Raw genomic sequence first — 20,688 nt, 5'->3', positions numbered from 1 at the left:
AATGCGGTGATCTTCTGACATATAATTTCCTCCAGTACCTCAGATCAACACCTTTCCCAGGGCTGCGTAATTGCAGCACCTGGCACCAAATTAGATTGTAGATTGTTAATTGTGTGTGTTCAAGCACTGAACACGCATACTGTGCCTGTTTGTCCATCAACTGTATAAATATTAAGTCAGTAAAATCACAGGTGTCCTAAACAATTGAGTTAACTCAAGAGGCTTGTTGGAAATGATTAGTCTGGCAGTAGCAGAGACTGCGGTTGACTTCCAAAATCCCAAAAACTTCAGCACAGAAACAAGTTGGAATTGTAACCTTATAGTGAACATGTGATGGGGATTGAGAACCATAGAACAACAGTGAAAAGAAAAGACTGAAAATGTGTGTTTTTGCATAAAGATAATTAAGGTAGATTTATCTCATTTAGTCTGTGGATTCATTAGAGTGTCTCAAATCCATATCCTTTTATCCTGGGATTGGTCGGCTTTGTCTACTGACTACAAATGAAGTGCTTAAAGTAGGAGAAGTCACAGCATTTCAGGTGATGTTTGGTTGTTAAATCCATATTGTCACTGTAAATCCTAACTATCAGTGCAGTGGGCAGCCACAGTTTGGTCCCCTCACCAAGTCCATGTCTACAGCCTAGTCTAGTGCCTTGGTCAAGGGCATTGGGGGAATCAAGAGTACTACGGGTTAATGATAGATAGATGACTAGGACATTGTATAGACATGGAGTGCACCTAAAACCACTGAACAACCAAAACCATCAGCAACACTCAATAGTCAATATTGTACTACGCTCTCACCTATTCTGTTGCTCTATATAAACCTTACAAGGTGAGCAAGTCAATGTGATCAGTCACAGCAAAATGGCCATGCGGGTGATTAGTGTGTGTGTGTGGTCCATTATGAGAAGGTAGAGAGGTCATTTGGCTGTGGTCTCCTGGTCTCCGCCAGGAGCCGATGTATAAATGCTTCTCTTATTAGTCACTTTTGCAGGCCAGTAATTCACAGTCACCTTCAAAGGCAGCTCCCACACAAACACACACGCACACACACACACACACAAATAGACATGAAGTACAGTTCATCTTGTAAATACACACACACACACACACACACACACATTTAACCAGAAGAAACTCTCAGCTATCACTCTCTTTTAATTGTTTCTTCTATTTTTGTAATTATAGGCTCTCAGACAGTCAATTCTGGATGTCTACAACCGTGACACCATCATGGTTTCCACGCTGACACGGTGTTGACGATGATTAATTGCAATTATGGCTGAGTGTTTTCAAAGCTAGATAAATAGAAGTGAATGGGAGACTAAGATTTATTGAGACCAAACATCATTGAGCTGTTAAACAACAATTTGTAATGCTGCCTGATGTGTTTTGTTGGCTCTTCAACCAACTACAGATGAATGTCCCCATGTGTCACACACACTGTAGAGTGTGTGATGAGGTAAGCATTTCTTTCCCCAATGTATGATTCAGTGATTTGTTTTGGCAGATCTGAACACAGTCGTGGCTGGAACAGTGTATTCTCTGCAACCACAAAGCCCCTGACATTTTGCACTCAGGCTGAAAACACAGAAATGATCAGACACAGCTAAGTCGTACATTTCAATTAGTGACGTGCCCCTTAGAATGTGTGAGCACCTCCACATGTTGAGAGACTCCAGATGTATCAAATAAACACTCAATCACGTGAAAAGTGAAAGTTATTGCCCTTTGGATTACTTATTATTGGGAATAGTTATTAGATAATTAGATATTCAAAATTCAATGCAGATAATTGACAGCAGTTCAGCGAAATCCTTTTAAAAAGCAGAATGTTTCGTTGGCCTATAGAGAGTGAAAACTGAGTGGCTGTAAATGTAAAACCTCCAAATGATGTCTGCTTAGTAAAATACATCTTTGAAATAAATCTTTAAAAATTGCTCCTATTCCTCCTTATTTTGGATCAGCTTGAGGAACACTGATATAAGCATAGTTTGGGGGGACGGACTGAATTAATACAGTTGAACTGTAGCCTAACCTTGTGTCTCATTTAAAAATATAAAATCTTGTGTGCAGTAATAAGATCATTGATTAGATATGACTCGTTTGAAAAGGATCTTACATTGGACAAAGCAAGTTTGAAAATGTTGTAGTTACAACTCAGGGAAAGATGTGGCTGCAGAGGAATATCTTGTTAGTGACATTTGCCAAATACAATGTCTCAATTCTATTACTAATCAGGGCCAACTGGGCCAGAACAAAGTCAGGAACTATTTTTGACAGTCAAAATTAAGAAAATGCTCAATCAGGCTGATTAAAGTGCGATGTGAATAAAGTACAAAGAGTAAGAGTTTATTGTGAAACAACATAGTCTCAAGAACAAACAATGAGTTAGAATCCCGGAACAAAAACTGATATTCCGGTGTAATCATTTGTATTTTGTATTTTTCAGCTCCGCCCTCCTGCTGGCACTGAAAAGTGATATCTTCTTTATGTTCACAGCCACTCTGCCTTCATCTGTGCTTACGCAGCAGAATTTCTGCTTACACATCCTTAAATCAAATAATTATCCTGTCAGGGTCTTTCCGAAGTGTCCCGTCCCCGTGCTAGATCAGGCTGCCTATCTGTTTTCACCATCAGTTAACCTCTTTTGGGGTGGGAGTGATTAATCACGTTTCATTTGCTTCTCTTGATGCTTTTTGGCAGTCGGCGCCGATGTGCCTCACTAATTGGGAAGCTCTTTCTGGCTGGTGGGCTGTCTGCCTGAAATGCATAGACTAATTGGCCTCTTCCCTTCGACTTGTAGGCTGTCTGCCTTAAATACTTCATCTGCTCGTGAACTTAGCTTTACGCTGGGAGGGGTGGCGCCTCCCCAAAATCGATCTTCACATATTTTTCTAATTCTTCTTGTCTAATCTTGATTAAATAATCTATAGTAAGATTTACTATTTCTGTCATGCTGAGAGGACAGATGGGAGCTTCTCTAATGTGATGTGAGAATCAAAAAGGCACATAGTATCTGAGCCTATAGCACTATAGTAATAGTAATATATAGCAACAGATTTTCTGCCACTACATTCCCCCTTTGTGACTCTAAAGTCTACTAATTTTCAACTAGTGCCTATTCAAAAAATCTGTCTCTCTGGGACTGTAACCTTGTCTTCCTGTATAGGTGTTCAACAAGACGGATGACTATCATTCAGGGAGAGAGAGGTTTGACATCGGGCTGCAGCCATAGGGCATGGCATGGGAAACGTCCACTCAGCATGCAGGGATGGGGTAAAACCCACTCCATTCTGCCACTAGAGCTCCCAACGTGTTTTGGCAATATCCATTAAAATATTTACTAGCAATGTGAGGGTCCTCAGAGCATTAGCTACTGCTATCAGTCATTAATCTGTCACCTTTAATGTTGCACTTTCCATCTGGAGTGGTAGGGATGTGGAGGGAGGTGGTGGAGAGGTCCAGTGTGTCATGAGTGAGATTTGTGGGCTGGCAGAAAAGGAGATAGATAGCTCAGTTCCGGCATATACTAGTCCTTCCACTTCCTTTGGAAAACCAAGATGAGGAAAACTAGGAGCGAGGGAAGCGAAGCGTGGGTCTAGATGTGATTCATCCCCAGATGTATCCTCAAGGCGCTGCAGCCTATTTAAGTGTTGTCCCAGAGGCCAGTCCAAGGCTGATCCATTTCTTTCTCTATATGAGTCCACAGTAGGCTGACATTTGTTCTTGTGGTTGTTTCAATGACGGTCATTTGTTTGTTCCTCAAGAGTACTGTCCGTCCCATGAGGAACAGATGAGTTGTAAACACAATAAAAAAGATTGTCCGCAAACATTTTCAATCCAGTTTTGTTTAGGTGCTGTCGATCATAATCGCACAATTCATGTCCTCCAAAATCAAGTTAAAATTGTCAATAAAATGTGACCCTATAAGGGGCAAGCTTTGGAGAGCCATGAATTTAGACATAGACAAATATATAAGCTTGGGCTTTCAGTTTTGCAAACGTAGTTCAGTAAAGTTCATTAAAATCCATTAAAAAGTTCTGGCTATACTTTGTAGATGCCGTTTTTGTCTGTTTGAACAATAAGTCGACTTTTTATTTATATCAGAGACTGTAGCAGTGGGAAGGCCCCAAATCTTTACTGCTTAGCCTCAAACAAACTTGATAATTCAATCCCCCACAGCCAGTGTGACTGGTGGGGCCTTTCTCTCAGCAGACTCAATACTTATTGTTAGGCCTCTCTCCACTACCAGTCTGCTTTGAGCCTCTGTTTGTGATTTGTTGCCTTCTTGGTTCAGTTCTGTTTTGCATCATGGTATTCTGTCATTGTTCCTGTTTTATTTTCTTGTACTCACCTCTCCTCTTGTGCCAGATCCTTCCCTTCCTGTCTTGTGTGTTTCTGGGCTGTGTGATTGTCTACCCTGCCCTGATTTGTTTCACCTGTTTCTGATTTGCCATACCTGTACTTCATCATCCCTCCTTCCCTGTTATAGTCTGTGTGTTCCCCTCTCTCTGTACCAGTTTGTCTTTGTTCCTAATATCAAAGCGTATCTTAGACATTATTTCAGATTTTGCTATTCCCCTGTTGAATTGTGTTGTACTTCTGTGCTGACTTTCTGTGTGCCAAACCCCTGCTTCCATCTGCACAATTTAGTCTCCATGCCATTGATACCACCAGTACAAACTAAAGATGCTACACTGTGATCTCATCATTTCTTTCCTTTATTTTTCGGAGGCTGAACATCCAGGGAGGGCTGCAAATTAGTTTTGTTGTTCATTTGGTGGTTCCTCTGTGTTTTCACAGTTTCATTTTGTGCTCTGTTGACTTCTGTATTCATTTCGAGCCACCTTCCAGTCACCACAATCTTCTGTAGAAGTTTATGAAGATCATTTTCGTCAAAGGGAGGTGTCTGGATCAGTCTGTACGCTGTCAGGTTGTGGTTTTAGCTCAGCTAGCATCATCCAATGAAGCGATTTGATATCAGTGGGTCAAAATGTCAATAAACTCTGCAAACTTTCACCAAATCTTCACCGAGCAGCTAAATCTCTCTGCCACATCCTGATAAGCTGACAACTGTTAAAAATGTCCTACTTTTAACTCACTGTGGTGATAGGCTGAAACCCACAAGCAGTCCAACAACTCCAGAGTAGATGTTTTCAGAGTGATGGGCCTTCGGCTCAATGGGCCTTTGTTTTTGGGGTAACGGGCCTTCGGACAAATGGGCTTTTGGTCCACTGGGACATTTTTTTAACTATTGGGGTTTTGGAGTAATGGGCCTAAGGATAAATGGGCAGTAATGCTTATGTAGCCTTGCCTCTGCTGCACAGCCTACAGTCTGTTTGGTGGATGTTTACAGGAATATGTTGAGTCATGTTGAAATACCTAGGATGAATTTGTCTGCATACTTAATTGCTGTGGACTGAGTGTCTTAATGTTTCATATGCTTACAATTTGTTCATGGTCTGGGCTGTGTTGATTCAATAAGGAGCAGCAAACAGAAGGAGGAGAGAGGAGGGAAATACAGTAGCTTAAGACTGAGTAAACCATGATTACCCACAGCAAATCAAACTGATTTTGTGAGAAGGTCGGAACCAACAAGGTTACCATCTAAGCTCCTTCTTGCTTTGATTTTCACAATCCCACCCTAGACATTTCTGGCCAATGAGCAGACAGCTTTTTCACATGGCTTTGATGTTTTTAGATTCACTTGAAAATCTGCTGCATGACACCAAACAGAACTAAGGTGTAGTTTTCGCCGTCTTCCAAGATTGTGAGCACATTTGCATATTTAATCTCATATCCCATTAAAGGATTTTGATTTGTCTCTCCTCCTCCTTTGGTCGACGAAAGTGATTCATGATCCTATAGACATGTATGTGTATTAAGTATATATCTCAGCAGCTGTATGCTGCCGAGATATATATTTGAGAGAGCACATTGAGAAAGCACATTTCTCTCTGTTGAATTCATATGTTTGTAAATCTGATTTTGAAAGAGTCAGTGCCTCCCCAGCCACGAGCCTCACTGCGAACCTCACCGCACGTCACTGAATAGCTTCGAATTGAATGCACACTAACATAAGCTATGTTTCTACATGGCACTAGGCCCAGTTTGATATAAAACACAATTGTATACAATATATATAGTAGGGGGTCCTTGCTCCATCTCTCCATCAGTTTGGGGGTCCTTGGCCTGAAAAATGTTGAACAGGGGTCTTCAACGTTTTTACACAATATACAACCACTCTGGTTGTAAGTCGGGTCACTTCACTGAAACTGCCCTCTTGTCCATAGAGGAAACCTTACAATCAGCAAAAGCTGCTGGCTAATCCTCAGTCCTCATACTACTTGACCTATTGACTGCTTTTGACACAGTCAACCATCAATTCCTCCTCTCCACACTCTCTGAGCTTGGTGTTCCAGGATCTGCTCTCAGCTAGTTTGACTCCTATCTCTCAGGTAGATCATTCAGGTTTCATGGAGGGGGAGTAAAGTGCCACAGGGGTACCTCAAGGTTCTTTTTTTTAATATACGCACTCCCCCTTAGGGTCACTCGAGACACAACTCTTTGGCATGGTTATCAGCATGCTTCACTAATATTTCAGCCTGGATAAAAGACCGCCACCCACCGCTGAACCTATCAAAGTTTGACCTTCCAAAGCTTGCGTATAACCACCAATCACTGTGCAGATTGACTCCGCTCAAGTCGATCTCACATAGTCCCAGGAACTTGGGTGTCACGATTGATTCCCATCTTACCTATTAAAGGACACATTGGTTTAGTCTCTTGGTCATGCAGATTTGGCCCGTACAACATCAGGAAAATCAGAGCCCACCTGTCTGAGTATACGGCACAGCTCCTGGTTCAGGCTCTTGGCACCTCACACCTTGAGTACTGCCACACCTTACCTGCAGGTCTACCGACATGTGCGTTCACACAGCTACAAATGATCCAGAACGCAGCGGCTCGTCTGGCCTTCAACCAACCCAAAACTACACACGTCACTCCACTGCTCACTCCACAGTACAAGCCCTTGGTGTTTGTCTACAAAGCAGTGTCCAACATGTCACCCACTTACCTGAACTCCCTCATTCATGTTTATGCTCTTTCTGTCCGCTCAGCCAATGAATGATGCCTGCTGCCACAACCACAACGAGACCGTAAATATCTAGACTTCACTTTTGTAGTCCTGAGGTGCTGGAAGGAATCCGCTGAGTCTTCTCTCTTTATCTCTGTTGTTCGACTACAACTTAACTTCTCGGCACTTACTCTTGTTGTTCCCTCCGGACTAGATCTTTGCTTCTTTTTTATTCAAATTTCATATGTACGTCGCATTGGATAAAGCGTCTTTCTAAGGACTAAATGTAAATGTATACACTCAGTACTGGATACTGATCATAAACCATAAACCCACCAAGCAACAAGGTTTTTTTTTCATATTTTCATTTTCCATTTTGTGTTTGTGCATTGATTAAGTAGTTATAAATACAACATGATCTGTTCACATCTCATGTCATTTGCTTGGTACCCGGCCAAAAATCGAATCCCCACCCAGCCAATCCAGCCCCTTCAAGTTACACCTCATGTTTCACTTTGTCTCTCCCTCACAGTAACTTTCTCATCCCCTCCCTGGCTCCTCCTCTCAATCCCTTCTTAGAGTCACCTTCATTCTAATACTCATCAATCTCTCTTGTGGATTCCTTCTCCTGCAGGCCCTATATATCGCCTCCCCTCTTTTATCCCCCCTTTTTTGCCTCCTCTTACCTCCATCTTACACTCCTAAACTCCATTAATCCCTGCAGATGTCTGAGTATTTCTGTCTTCTCTCTGTCTATCCTTGTTTCTTGTCCTAAGCCTGATGTGCAGAAGTCACGTGTAGTCCTGCCCTCTGTTAAGTTTGTCAGATAAAACCTGAGTTACTTCATCTCAAACAACAGTTCAATCAATCAGGAACAACTTCAATGACACCTTGGAATTTGAAAAAAGAAGAAACATTACTGTCTTGTTAACAAGGATGTAATTAAAACAAGCCTTTTGGGCCTTTGCCTTAAAATGCAAGTGGTCCCTGTGCATAGAAACAAGCTCTCAATTGCCAGTCTTTGTATTGTTACATGTGTGATGTGAAACCAAATTAAAGCCTTGTAGTCATATTTTAAACATGGGCCAAAGCAACCATCAATTTATTAAAAACATAGAGTTCTGACCACGTTTGATGTAAGTTCTTTATACTTTTAAATTAGGGACACCACATTTATGTTCTTTTGAACTCCATGTGGAATATATATTTCTGTCATGATGATGATCTCATGAAATATTTGTACCCAGCAGGTTTTGCGGTTAGTTCTGTTTATTACTCAACGATGCCTCGCTGTATTGCTCTCGCTCTGAGCCGTCCTCTGTCTTCTGCTGTTTTTGCTGCTGTGTCTCTGTGTGGCTCAGAAACTCTTTTATTTGATACATTTAGCTTTATTTGACTTAGATGATTTTCTCCACCCTTCCTGCGTTGTTGTCTCTGAGGTACAAGACTCAATCGCAATAACCCAGAGCCCATGATATGTAGTATTTGTATGTACTTCTATGTAAAAAACACAAAAGGCTAGAGACAGACTAATAGTTCCTGACATATTACATATATTTATCATTATTTCCATCTTATAGTTGGATATTGCCACTTATGCACTCTCTCCCCTCCTCTACCCATCCGCATCATAATCTCTATCCTTTCCTCTGTTCCTTCCATCTTTGCCTTCCTGTAGTCTCCTCGCCCTGCCACCTTTCAGTCTCAACTCTATATAACCTACATCGCATTTCTCCGTGTCTTGTTTGATGTAAGAAGGTTTGGTTGGGTGGCAGATCTCATTAAAACATCCGACTCTAAATAACACGGGTTCAAATCGAGGAGATGAGGAGGAAAAGAGACAAAATAAACTGCAGCAAGAAAAAAAAGAGCGAGATGGATCTCGGTTGTGTTGTCCTCTTTTTCATCTTTGACGGCCCAAGAGATGATGAAGAAATCTTTGATGTGTGATGTCTCCTTTCTTAACCTCCCTCACTCTCTCTCCTTCTTTGTCCTCTTGATATTTCATGTCTTCCCTCTTCTTTGTTTGTATCGTTAGTTCTTTCTTTCCGAGAATAGGCGAGACTGGGGAATGCTCAACTTTTTTACTGCTTTCATGCGAGTGACGAGTGAGCATTAAGTTATGTGGATGGCGCTCAGTGGTCTCTTTGTTTGGCTCTGTATCTCAAACACACACACATTTTTCAAGTGCTGACACACTTGCGGTGGCATTCAATATCGCTTTCAGCTTGCACCATATTGGATAGTTTCTTAAAATGCTCCGCCCCCAACCCCAAATACACACACACACACACACACACACACACACACACACACACACACACACATACTCACATCAGACACGGAACAAAGTTTCTCGATCTTTGTCCAGCTGGTGGCTTCCCATGCACAGCGGTGCACCTGTTCTTCCAAGCTGTAATCCTTTTTCTGACGAACCTTGGTGCATTCAACTCCATTAATAAGCTTTTTTGTCATCGCCTAAAATTTTAACAGCTTCATCAGTTTGACAGTCGTTGTCCAAGATCTTGGTTAATATTTAGTTTTAAAAGCAGTGACGAATTTGTGGAAAGCTGCTGGGTTGAAATTTTAAGTAAAAGCTAAAGTGGGACTGTTGATTAAAAATGTATCCAGTGTCTCTGTGGAGTTTTATCACTTGCTGTTTTATATTCTCCCACTCCCCTTTTCTTTACACCTGCACCTGTTGGGTACAAGAGAGCCTATTCTTTTTATTTTACTGTACAGCTTATGTGTCAGGCTTTATAAGCTGCAGTAAGACCTGCCTCACTTCACTTTAAAGAGACATTACCACACCTATAACAGTTCCATTCGTCTGGCTTTCAGTGTCACAAGTTAGCCCATTGGCACCCATGGCAGTTAAGTGGCAGTTTTTTAAGAGAAGAAACACAATATTTCAAAATATTAGCAGGACTCAAACTCATATATTTGTTTGATCTATATGTATACTGAAGATAGGTTAATGTTGTTGTGAAAAGCAGAAGTTGTGCGTCTTTTTTACATGTTATCCCGAGGGAGATGTCTGCTCCTCAAATTATTAACAGAGCCTTGCCTAAAGTGGCTGTTTCTTGGCAGAGTAGAGCAGTTTCTTCAAGTTCAACTTTTCTGTTTTTTACCTGCTGACCAAACACAACTAGTAGAACAGACTGCAGGGATCCCTGTTGAGAGGCTGGTGCAGAATTCAAATATGACCTTTTCGTCCAGGAGCTCCAGTTTTCATGAGCTCCTGGACTGGGTGGGATTATTATACAGCCCTTGTTGCTCTCTCCAATAGAAAAAAAAGTATGTACCACAAGTATACTAACAACTAAAGGCAAAACCTGCAATTGAGCAAACATAAGTGCCACTGAGTTTTTAGAAGCCACTCTCAGCTTCATTCAATAAGAGCTCTCAGGCGCAGAGGTTTGTAATCAAAAGGCTGTGTGCAATCATCAATGTTTTCTCTTCATTTTCATTTTCTGTAGCTGAAAACATTTTCTTTGTAAAGTACGGTAACCAGTGTCTTTGCCTGGAGACTCAAAGTTGATCTATTCTGACCCACTCTCTTTTATCTCTCTGTGAAATTCAGAATTAGGAGATAGCCACAACCGCCCCTTTTATTCTCCAAAACCTCCTCTTATCCTTGAGAGAGATGTCTAGCTGATGTCCCAATCCAACAAATTCGACCTCCTCTGGGTTACAAGTGCTGCCGTCTCCCCTCTGATCAGCTCAGGTCCCATATGAGCACAAGATCATAGTAAACAGCAATAGCAGACAGAAAGTACAGGGAAGATAAAAAAATAGGGAAGATGAACAGCTTTAAATGTCAGATGGTCTGCTTTATTGAACTTTAATAAGTATAACTGACCTGACACTTAGCAAGTGATTATTGATGTGAAATACAGATATCTTCACTTTTACATGTAGATCCAACAATGACAGCATCTCAGCTTAAACCAAACATAGACACAAAACATAAAAAATTGTCATCTCAATGAGCACACTGGAAATCAATATTAATATCACATCATATCTTTCATATCTGAAAATGAGCAGCTTAAGAATTGCAGTTGTGAAGGGCAACCAGGTGTCAAGTCAATCTCCTCAATATCAATCACTTCAGACGCACCAGCAAAACCGCAATGAGATCATCGCCCATTGATTTAGAGTACCAACTCAGCAGATTAGTGTTCTGTATTTGTCTTCAGCAGCTGTACACAGTGATCACCAATAGGCCAGATGTTGTTCCTCATACCTCAATACTGGAGAAAATGAACCACATTGATTAGTAATCCAATCTGCTGTGCCAGCACAGTGTTAATAAGCAGCCTCTTCATTAGAGACGGAGAGGTTACCCAGGGCTAAGTGTTCAAAGGCTGTCCTGGGGTATATCAGGAGAGGGCAGAGGGGAAAAGGGAGAGGGAGGGGTTGAGCCTGATAAGTGTAAAGCAGCAAGGCATCGCCTAAAGCAGAGAAAAAGAATTGAAACAACACTTATACCCAGCGGAGAGGCAGCCGCTCAGAGGAAAGCAAGAGTGGTTTTGTGCAACCAATTAAAATTCACAGCATGGTAGGATGAGGGGTCATGGAACCATTTTAGCTCCCACTCCAATGTAGGTACCGTCTCATGGTTCAGGAACTGCTGGGTGGAGCTTGCCAGACCAAAGATTGCTGATTGGTCAGATGTTTTCAACAAAGAGAAACAGCACTCGGATGAAGTGTACTAGCTGTGCAAGTTTATATGACACAAGAGCTCACTTTGCCCTCTCTTTGTGATATTAGCACTTTGCAATGTTCCACTTTAAGACTCTTTGTGTGCTATCTGAAATCGGGACCTTCATGAAACCGAACCCCATGAAAGAGCAATCGCCTGAATTTTCCTTCTGCTTGCTTCTTTATTGCACAGCTGCCATTCAAGTGTTTTAAATTCAGTCCTGCTAATAAGGGGCAGCTGCTGTGTGGTCTAAAGAAACCGCTGTGTGTAAGGCAGTGGGGCCCGCTGATGTCTCTTCACAAGCTATCCACTTGATTCAAGAAATATTAGATATTTTTTGCTCTTTCTGAGACATTTGGAGAATGTTTCAACTCAGATTGTGACCTGTGAGCAGATAAAATAATATGTAATGATTTATGACTGCTGCCTCCATATAAGGCAGCATTGTGGTGAACTGCTAAATATCTAAAAATCTAATTCACGAGAGGAGAAAGCGAGAAAACGCATTGTGTGAAAATTGTAGATTTGAGGTTTTCAGCACTTTTCTCTCATTTCAGTTCAGTTCAGCGTTTCATTGTGTTTGAGTCAGCATGAAGACCTTTGGATTTTCACTGTGTTTCATGGCCACCTTTATATAACAAAGAGTGCCAGTCCCATTATCCTTGTAACATCATCACAGATTGCAGCTAGGGTCAGCTAGGGTCACTGGCAAGGAGGTCTGAGACAACGTTTGATTTATTAATTTCACTTTCCAGGTAACAAAACTTTCAACAAAACTGCCAAAAAGTTTCCAAGTGCAGCTTTAAGATATTTATGATATAAAGGAAAGTGAGAGGGAGCGAAACAGGAATAGCAGAGCAGGGAATGAGGGAATACGGCAGGGAGAGGATTCTGAGACTGCCAAGAAAAAACATCTTAGTACTCTTGTCAATCCGCTGTGTGTCAATGTTTATTTATATACGTGTGTGTGTGTGTTTGAGTGTGTGTGTCTATCTGTCTGTCTGTCAACAGCCTTGCCCGTTTGTCCGTTGGTGTGCATGCAGTTCTGCCAGCATGTGTGTGTGGTTTCTTCTCACGGCCTGGCGAAGACAAGCAGAGAAGAAATGCTGATAGACCATCTGAAACATACACACACACACACACACACACACAGTGAGATACCCTCTTGCTGTCAATGATCCTCTATACAGGGGTGGTTGTATTGCATTTCGATTGTAGCTCCTACTTAAGGTTTCACAAGTTTTCCTAGCTACTCTCCTTCTCCCCTCTCTATCTGCATATCCATGTCATTGCATCATTACTGCATTTCATTATCTCTACTTCTTCCCTGGAGTTTTCTGTGCTCTCTGGTTGCCGTGGAAGCCTGTTGTGTCGAGATGAAGACCCTGTCCTGCTATAAGTACTTAATTAGTTAATATCATTAGTCATATTTACAATTGTATTACTGTTGTTGTTGCTGGACCCCTGTGTGTGTGTGTGTCTCTCTCTCCTCTCTCTATCTTTCTCTCTCTTGCTCTCTAAACCCAAATAGATTCTATTTGGAAATGAATTACTATGCAAGGTGTGTGACTGTCGTGACTTGAATACGAACTGTACCGTTTCTGTTTCTCTCTCTCAGATTTGTGACAAGGAGTGGCATTATTACGTCATCAATGTGGAGTTTCCCTTGGTGACGTTGTATGTGGATGGAGTTACCTATGACCCCTACCTGGTGACAGATGACTGGCCCATCCACCCCTCCCAGATCGATGTACAGCTGACAGTCGGTGCCTGCTGGCAAGGTCAGACGCTTTGGTTTCACATTTACAAACGCTGAACGTCGCAATTCACCAAACAGAAATGAGTATTACATCTTGCCGTATAATGAGACGGTTGAAAAGAGTTGGGTCGATTCAATTCAGCTTTCATCATTCATCCTTTAGGCGACAATTAATTAAAAGCAAAACAGTGAAACCCCCACAGTTGAAATAGTGTTTCAGCTTAGGATAGTAAAATCAGTCGACTTCTGCAAAAACCTAAAGCTGTCGGTGTCGATGCTTAAATCCGTCTTCCATATGGAAGAAAGGTGAATTCTAAGAATGTGAATATTTTCTAAAGTATTATTAAGGGAGTCATTGACTGTGGAACGTGTTCTTTGGCCTTGAACGAACAATGTGATTAAGAAGAGCACTTTGCCTTTGACAAATGATTGAGCCCTCATGAATGAAGCTGTACAATTATAATGTCCTCTAAAATGATAGCTGTTGCTAATTGCAGGAGAGGAGAAGAAAGGGTACTTTCACACCTTTCAGCATTGCGCTGATTTGAGGGTGCCGGCTGATGCTTAGCCGGAGATTAAGAGCCAAACTATCTTTTTTTTTTCAACCGCAGTGGGAGCAGGTCATCTCATGTCCCTTTCATCTGCTACCTTGACCTCCATTTATCCTCCTATCCTCCCGTTTCTTTCATCGGAGGCTCTGAGCCTTTAGAAGACAAAGGGAGTTCAGAGACTATTTCTGCTTTTCTAGCGAGGGGCTTAGCCTGAGTAAAGAGTTTTTAACGTGTCATTAGCCACAGCAGATTGCATTTCAAAGCACAGAGCTTTGAGAGTCCAGCTTTTGCAGCGTGTAGCAGAGAAGCGCTCCTTTCTTCCATTTTAAGGTAACTACTGGACAGTCTTGTTTTGTCTTGTTTTGTTTTTGTGGAGTTAATGTGGCTTTCTGTTGCATTAATCCATGGCATTATGAATCACCAACATCATACCTGGGATGAACAGGTGTGATGGGTAATGTCAAATAATCAATGTAGAAGTTCAAACAGGACAACAGGAGTAAGATGATAGATAATGGAAATGGATGACATAGTAAACAAAAAGGTTGCACAGAACCGTGCTATTTCTCAGTGCCTAATTTATGATGTAATTTCATGGTTGATAACGCTGTACTGGCCATTCAGCTCTGACTAATGGAAACACATTTTTTCCCGACTACAGCAAGTGCATATAAATTCATAAATTCACCGATTTTACTGTCTAGTTTGAAACCTCTGCAATGATTTAATGTTAAAGATGTATCGTCTTCTGTACCAAGAAAACAAACACAATAGATCCACGTCTATGCTTTCCTGCTGCAACAGGCTGCACACTGAAAAGAAAATGGGATGTTTTAGCTTCTGTCTCCTTGTGGCCCACTTCCAAATAGCCTGCTCTGTTCTGATTGGCCAGTTGGGATGGGCCTGAGCTACAAAAGGTAAACGAGGAGGGGCAATATAAATGCATTGCATGTTGATGTAAAGATGCTGTTGAAGTGTTCATGGATCTATGGATTCTATAGTTTTGCAGTTGACAACACAAGTTCCCTATTATTCGTAATGTGTCTAAGTCTGTATTATTATTATATTACATCTTAGTTCCCACCTGTTGTAGAGCTGTTGTTCTTTCACCTCTGACTGTAAGTGCTGATTTTTCCCCTCAGTCAGCCTGTATTTACCCTCTGACCTATTTCGGTTCATGAGTCTGTAATGGTCAGTCAGCCAAGAGCCAAACACTCACCGTGCCATTTGTCTTTCAATCATGCAATCATACTCTGCTGCTCTCCTGGCCTCTAGCATCACAGCAGCACACATATAAAGTGCATAAAGCAGCCAGAACCATAGTGCTACAGCAGCAATAAGTAGATTGAAGGTCTGGAAGGCAAACACGGCTGTACAGAGTGGACAGACCAAGCTGCCGGCCAAGTAAATCCTCTGTAAAGTGGACTGATGAGAGGTACACTCGCATCATTCCTGCTCCATAGCATCTGATGAATCCACTTTCTTCTCTCTTTTCCTGCTCTGTTTTGGACTTTGGCTGAATGTATAGTATCTGTCAGGGTTGGACAGAGTGGATAGGTGGATGTCTCAAGACAGAGCAGAGAAAGGTGGAGAAAATAGTAAGAGTGAGGAAGGAAGCACACCTGCTTATCCTGTCTAAGTGAGTCTACATTCCATTCATTGTAATTGGCTGTCTGCTGGCTGACAGGTGGCCGACAAGAGATGGGGTCACAACAACCGTGGTTACTGTACTGAATCATTCAATGTAATCCCCCATACCTTTGCAAATTCATGAAATAATTTGTAGCACTGGCACCTGCATTACAGGAATTTGTATGCGTCTACACAGACACTAAGAAAGATACATAACCAAACAGAAAGAGAACAAGAAAACTTCACTGTTTCCTGCTCGCAAGTCCACACCAAGGACAGTCATACAAACACAGTGAGTTACAAGACTTAATTGGAACCTGGACAGAACCACAACAGAAAGTCCATTTGACCAGTCCAGGCACAAGGCCCACGTGGTTTCCAATTGCCTCTTTGACTTTCTCAATCAGTCTGATTTTGCTCTGTATCAAGAAAGATTGACACATTACATTGCTCCTACCTCCATTATGCTTCTCCGGGCAGTAGCAATGAGGCAATGCAATCAGCACACAATTTAGTCAGGAATGACCAGGGCCCGGGGGACATCTGAGAGTTTTGCAGCAGTCATTATTTCGTATGTAATGGCCTCTACCAGTGCAAGCTTGTAGCACCTTTGCCAGGCGTCTAACTCAAAGTAGTCCAATTCTTATTCACATCCCTAATAATGAACGGAGTTATTGGGCTGTGAAGGTCTACCTGATTAGAGCCACAGAGGTGGGGTCTGCTGGGGACATGGCGCCGGGGGGTAGTATCAAAGCAATTGCCCACTGATGATTTTCGCTTTCAATGTTTTGGCCTCCATCACTTTAGTTACCCACAGGGTGACCTCAAGATGTGCAATGGCAAATACATCCATCTGTTCCTCACAGTGTGGCCTCAGAATGAGTCATCAGGAGGGCCTATGTGCTGATGGAAACAGTGTTAGTGTGTAAATGTGTTAGGTGAGTGGCTGAGCAACATTAGGTCCACATTCCAGTCCTAGGTTCTTCTTCACCAGCTAATGTTGCATCATACAAAGATGTACCTTCCCTAAACTCACTATAAGTTTGGCCTCTTTACTTTGCACAAATAGTCTGTTGATGAAGATAGACTTAAACCATCAAGAGAGTTCATTGTTTATCTAGAGGTGTCAACAGTATTGTTACATGGGTAAAAGACTGTTATATGGAGGGCCAAGGTGGATGATCTGCCAGCAATCTGAGCTCAGTGGGTGGAGTCACGGGTAGCAAAGCCAGCATTGCTGCAAAGCCAGGACTGAGCTTGAACTCCACCACCACTGTGTGTATGTGTTTGCATGTTCTTCCATGTCTATCTACATGAAACATGAATGTTAGGTGCCATTCATGCCATTGCTCCTGATCAATTTACTGGCCTAAGACATTGAGTTCTTTCAAAGGTTCAGAAGAAGAAAGAGAAACCTGCATAGAGTTGTTTGCTCTCATGATTGTCTAAATGTCTTTGAAGCCAACATACTCTCCTGGTTGCTCTCTTCAGTAATTTGAGGGCAGGTGCACGAGGGCACAAAGTGGTACAGAAGCATGCCTGGTGACTCAAAATAAAATGGCTAAAATTAAAAGGAATAGAATCTTCTGAAAGAGTCCATACTGTATACTTCGAGTCACATTTTTAAACATTTGTCACGTCAGGAAAGTTTTTAGGATATTCAGTCATATTATTCAACCAAATACCTCAATAATAATGATTATTATTATTATCCTAATTCTTTGAGCAGGGACAGAGAGTTTCTATAGAGAGGGAATAGATGAGGATATAAATAAAAGGAAAGAAAGAATGGAAAGGTGAAGTTTTGATACCCAGAGCTGGTAACCTTTCAGCTAATGAATGGTTTTGAGACTCCCCTTGTGGGTGTTGGCCTTTTCCGAGTTCAGAGGACATATTTCAAATGTGTTGAACTATTTTTTTTACATTATTTAGCCTGAGTGGTGCCGGCTGAGTAACACTTGCACTCTTACAGCAGCACCGTGCTGTGCAATCACACAGAACAAAACAGATTTTGAATTTTATTGCCATAATTTGACCATCAGGACTGATAATTAAACACGGGACGAGGTCAGTGCTGGATTGAGCCGTAGGCCAAAGATAATCAACACTAATGATCTTGTTGTGGTAAGGCTCTTTAATGCTGTGCAACTCAAACCAGTTCTAAGAAACGGAAATTCTGTATTCAAAATCCAAACTATTTTGTGTATGTGAGCTGGTCGATAACTGAATAAAGGCTTATTGTAAGATAGAAGGAAATACTAGGGGGTAATAAATGTGCTTTGGTTTTATCTTGTGCTTATATATTTCCCAGTAAACACTTTAGATGTTGTGATGTCTGAACTTGTTGTTTTAGTAGCAGTAGTAAATCTGTTTCATATGGGTGCGATAAAGAAGCGATGAAAATAAAAAAAGCTACATGCATACTGAGGCACAAATGGCCTCATGCATTCAAGCAGTGAAGCTAAATGGCAGAGATCCCATACGGTAGCTGCACGGAGACGACTTCCTGCAGCTTTGAACACGATGTGTCACAGATTTAAAGCCCCCCCTGAATATGAGCACTACGCTTCCTGGCAGTGATTGCACACAATTGTTCATGTCCTTGACAAAGATTGCAGTTCTTGAAATGTCTTGTACAGTGTGTGCATTTGTTGTTTATTCTACTTTTGAAGAGAGAGTGGAAAGGTTATTAGAGCAATTTACAGGCACATTTGCAAAAAGGCTTCCTGAGCAGATGAGGTGGACGGAAGTGGAAGGAAGCATGAAAAACGTCTGTGTGTGTATGTGTGTATGTGTGTGTGTGTGTGTGTGTGTGTGTGTGTGTGTGTGTGTGTGTATGTGTGTGTGTGTGTGTGTGTGTGTGTGTGTGTGTGTGTGTGTGTGTGTGTGTGTGTGTCCTGCAGAGTGTAATATGCACTGAGCTGGTAGGATCGATGTGGTCAAGCTTTAGTGTCACATTGTAGTGACTTGAGACAAAGTTTAATGTTAACATTTGTCCATTTGGATGCAGTGGGGCCATGTTCTCTTTTTAATGATGAAAAACACTGACTGCTGCTGCTAAATTATTAGCTGTTTCAGCGCCATGGATTCAATGAGGGTTAAATGACTCTTATGTTGGAAAGCAAAGGCTCTTAAGCTTTCAATTACAAACCTATTTTGCTGGATGTGTGTGTGCATGTGTTTGTGTAGGTGGTGAGGTGACCAAGCCGCGGTTCACTCAGTACTTTCGAGGCAGCCTGTCAGGTCTAACAGTTCGACCGGGGAAGATCGAGAGTCAGAAAGTCATTTCCTGTCTGCAGGCCTGCAAGGAGGGCCTGGACATCAACTCCCTCGAGAGTCTGGATAAGAGCATCAAGGTAAACACACACACACACACACACAAAGAGAGAGAGAGAGAGAGAGAGAGAGAGAGAGAGAGAGAGAGAGAGAGAGAGAGAGGCGCAGATCTAAACTCAAATGCAGGAGCTTATAGATGCAGATACACAATTAACCACATACCAAAACAACAGCAATACATCTGAAATGATGTCATTGTATGTGTTTTTTTTATTACATGTTAATTTTAAACAAAATTATCGACACCCACACACTATGGGATCTGCGTCCAGAATTGGTTAAAATTTCCAGGAGTTTCCAGGAGGTCGATCCTGTCAGACACACAATCAAGCAGTTAGCTAACCCTCACATTGAGTGAAAACAGCAAATGATGAATTAGGACACATTACAATTAATTAGTTAATTTATGTGGAGGTTTTAGACATGTGGTGATTTCATATTTGAAGGATTATTATTCATTCATTCGTTACTTGGAACTGGCACAAAATATGTTCAAATTTTTTAAGCCCTAAATTGTAAACAGCTTAAACTCAGTTTTGAGTTTTAATAATATTTCTCATAATCCACTTTTCTTTGTGCCACATGTCCTCTGTGAGATAAGTAAGAGTTGGCACTACAATATGAAAAACACTTTCCGCACTGGGTCGTCCATCTGTGTAGAGACGGCGTCTTTAAGCAGTTGGACTTCTGTGTCTTTCCTTCACAGTTACAGGACAATCACATGATGTGTTCACCAGAAGTAGAACTCTTTGTTTTGCTTTTAAAATGTCCCTAAATGTTATTCTAGTAGCACTTCAAAAGGTCAATCAACATCCATAAACGTGTTGATATAATTGTTGACTCATTTTATTCATTTGGATACACAGAAACACACACAGAAAAACACATCTTGACAGGGAAGAAGTGGATGCTGTTTGGTTGAGTCATGGAAGCTAAATCACAAGTTGGTTTCCTTGAAACTCTCCAGCCACCTTCCTCTTCTCTTTTTTTCATGTGGCTCGACTAATCCATCTCCCTGCACTGTGGAAGATAGAGGGCAGAGAAGATGGGTGGAGGGGGGGCTGTGTGGGCCCAAAGACACACCCCTCTACCCCCCCCCCCCCCCCCCCCCCCCCACTCTCAGCCCTTTTCTGTTAGTCTATCTTTCTCTAGTCTTTCTTTCCGTTTCGCTCGCTAAGATCCCGGCCAGTGTCAGAAGTAAAGGTGGCATGAGTTGCGTGTGATGGGAGGAGAGGAGAGGGGAATCTTTCAAGGGCCAGAGAAGTTTATCTTTAGAGAGCTGTTTCATTTTCCTCTGAGCCGTGCGCTTGTCTGGCTCCCATAAGTCCACAGCAGGCTTAAGATCAGAATTTAAGCAAGCAGGTGGAGGGCTGGCACTGCACAATTAGGGGCGGTAGGCGAGGAGAAGGAGGAGAAAGAGGGAGGAAGGAGTGGAAAAACAGTCAATACAGCAGGAGAGAACAGATGGTGACTGGAGAGGAAAGGAGAGAAGAGAAGAGGAGGTAAAGGGGAAAATGACAGAGAGAGGCAGCGTATTGATAGACCCGCCGCCGAGTGCCACCCTGCTGCTGAGAGGGAGTTTTAGGAAATGAGGGACTTTGCAGACAACTGCAAT

The 20,688-nt window shown here is 42.0% G+C and overlaps 1 protein-coding gene across 1 annotated transcript in view; it reads left to right on the top strand.

Annotated features, from left to right (window-relative positions):
- LOC142992657 (calsyntenin-2-like) overlaps positions 1-20,688 on the top strand; it is a 126,056-nt gene that overhangs the window by 90,409 nt on the left and 14,959 nt on the right. Inside the window, 2 exon segments of the mRNA XM_076143163.1 lie at positions 13,414-13,576; positions 18,927-19,093. Of these exon segments, the coding sequence (XP_075999278.1) occupies positions 13,414-13,576; positions 18,927-19,093 (330 nt within the window).

This window comes from Genypterus blacodes, unplaced genomic scaffold (assembly GCF_046128005.1).
Source record: "Genypterus blacodes isolate CSIRO-AG114 ecotype Tasmania unplaced genomic scaffold, CSIRO-AGI_Gbla_v1 ptg000003l_1, whole genome shotgun sequence".
Lineage (NCBI taxonomy): Eukaryota > Metazoa > Chordata > Actinopteri > Ophidiiformes > Ophidiidae > Genypterus > Genypterus blacodes.
Note: the sequence above shows the minus strand (reverse complement) of the source record. Positions and strands in the feature narration are given on the sequence as shown.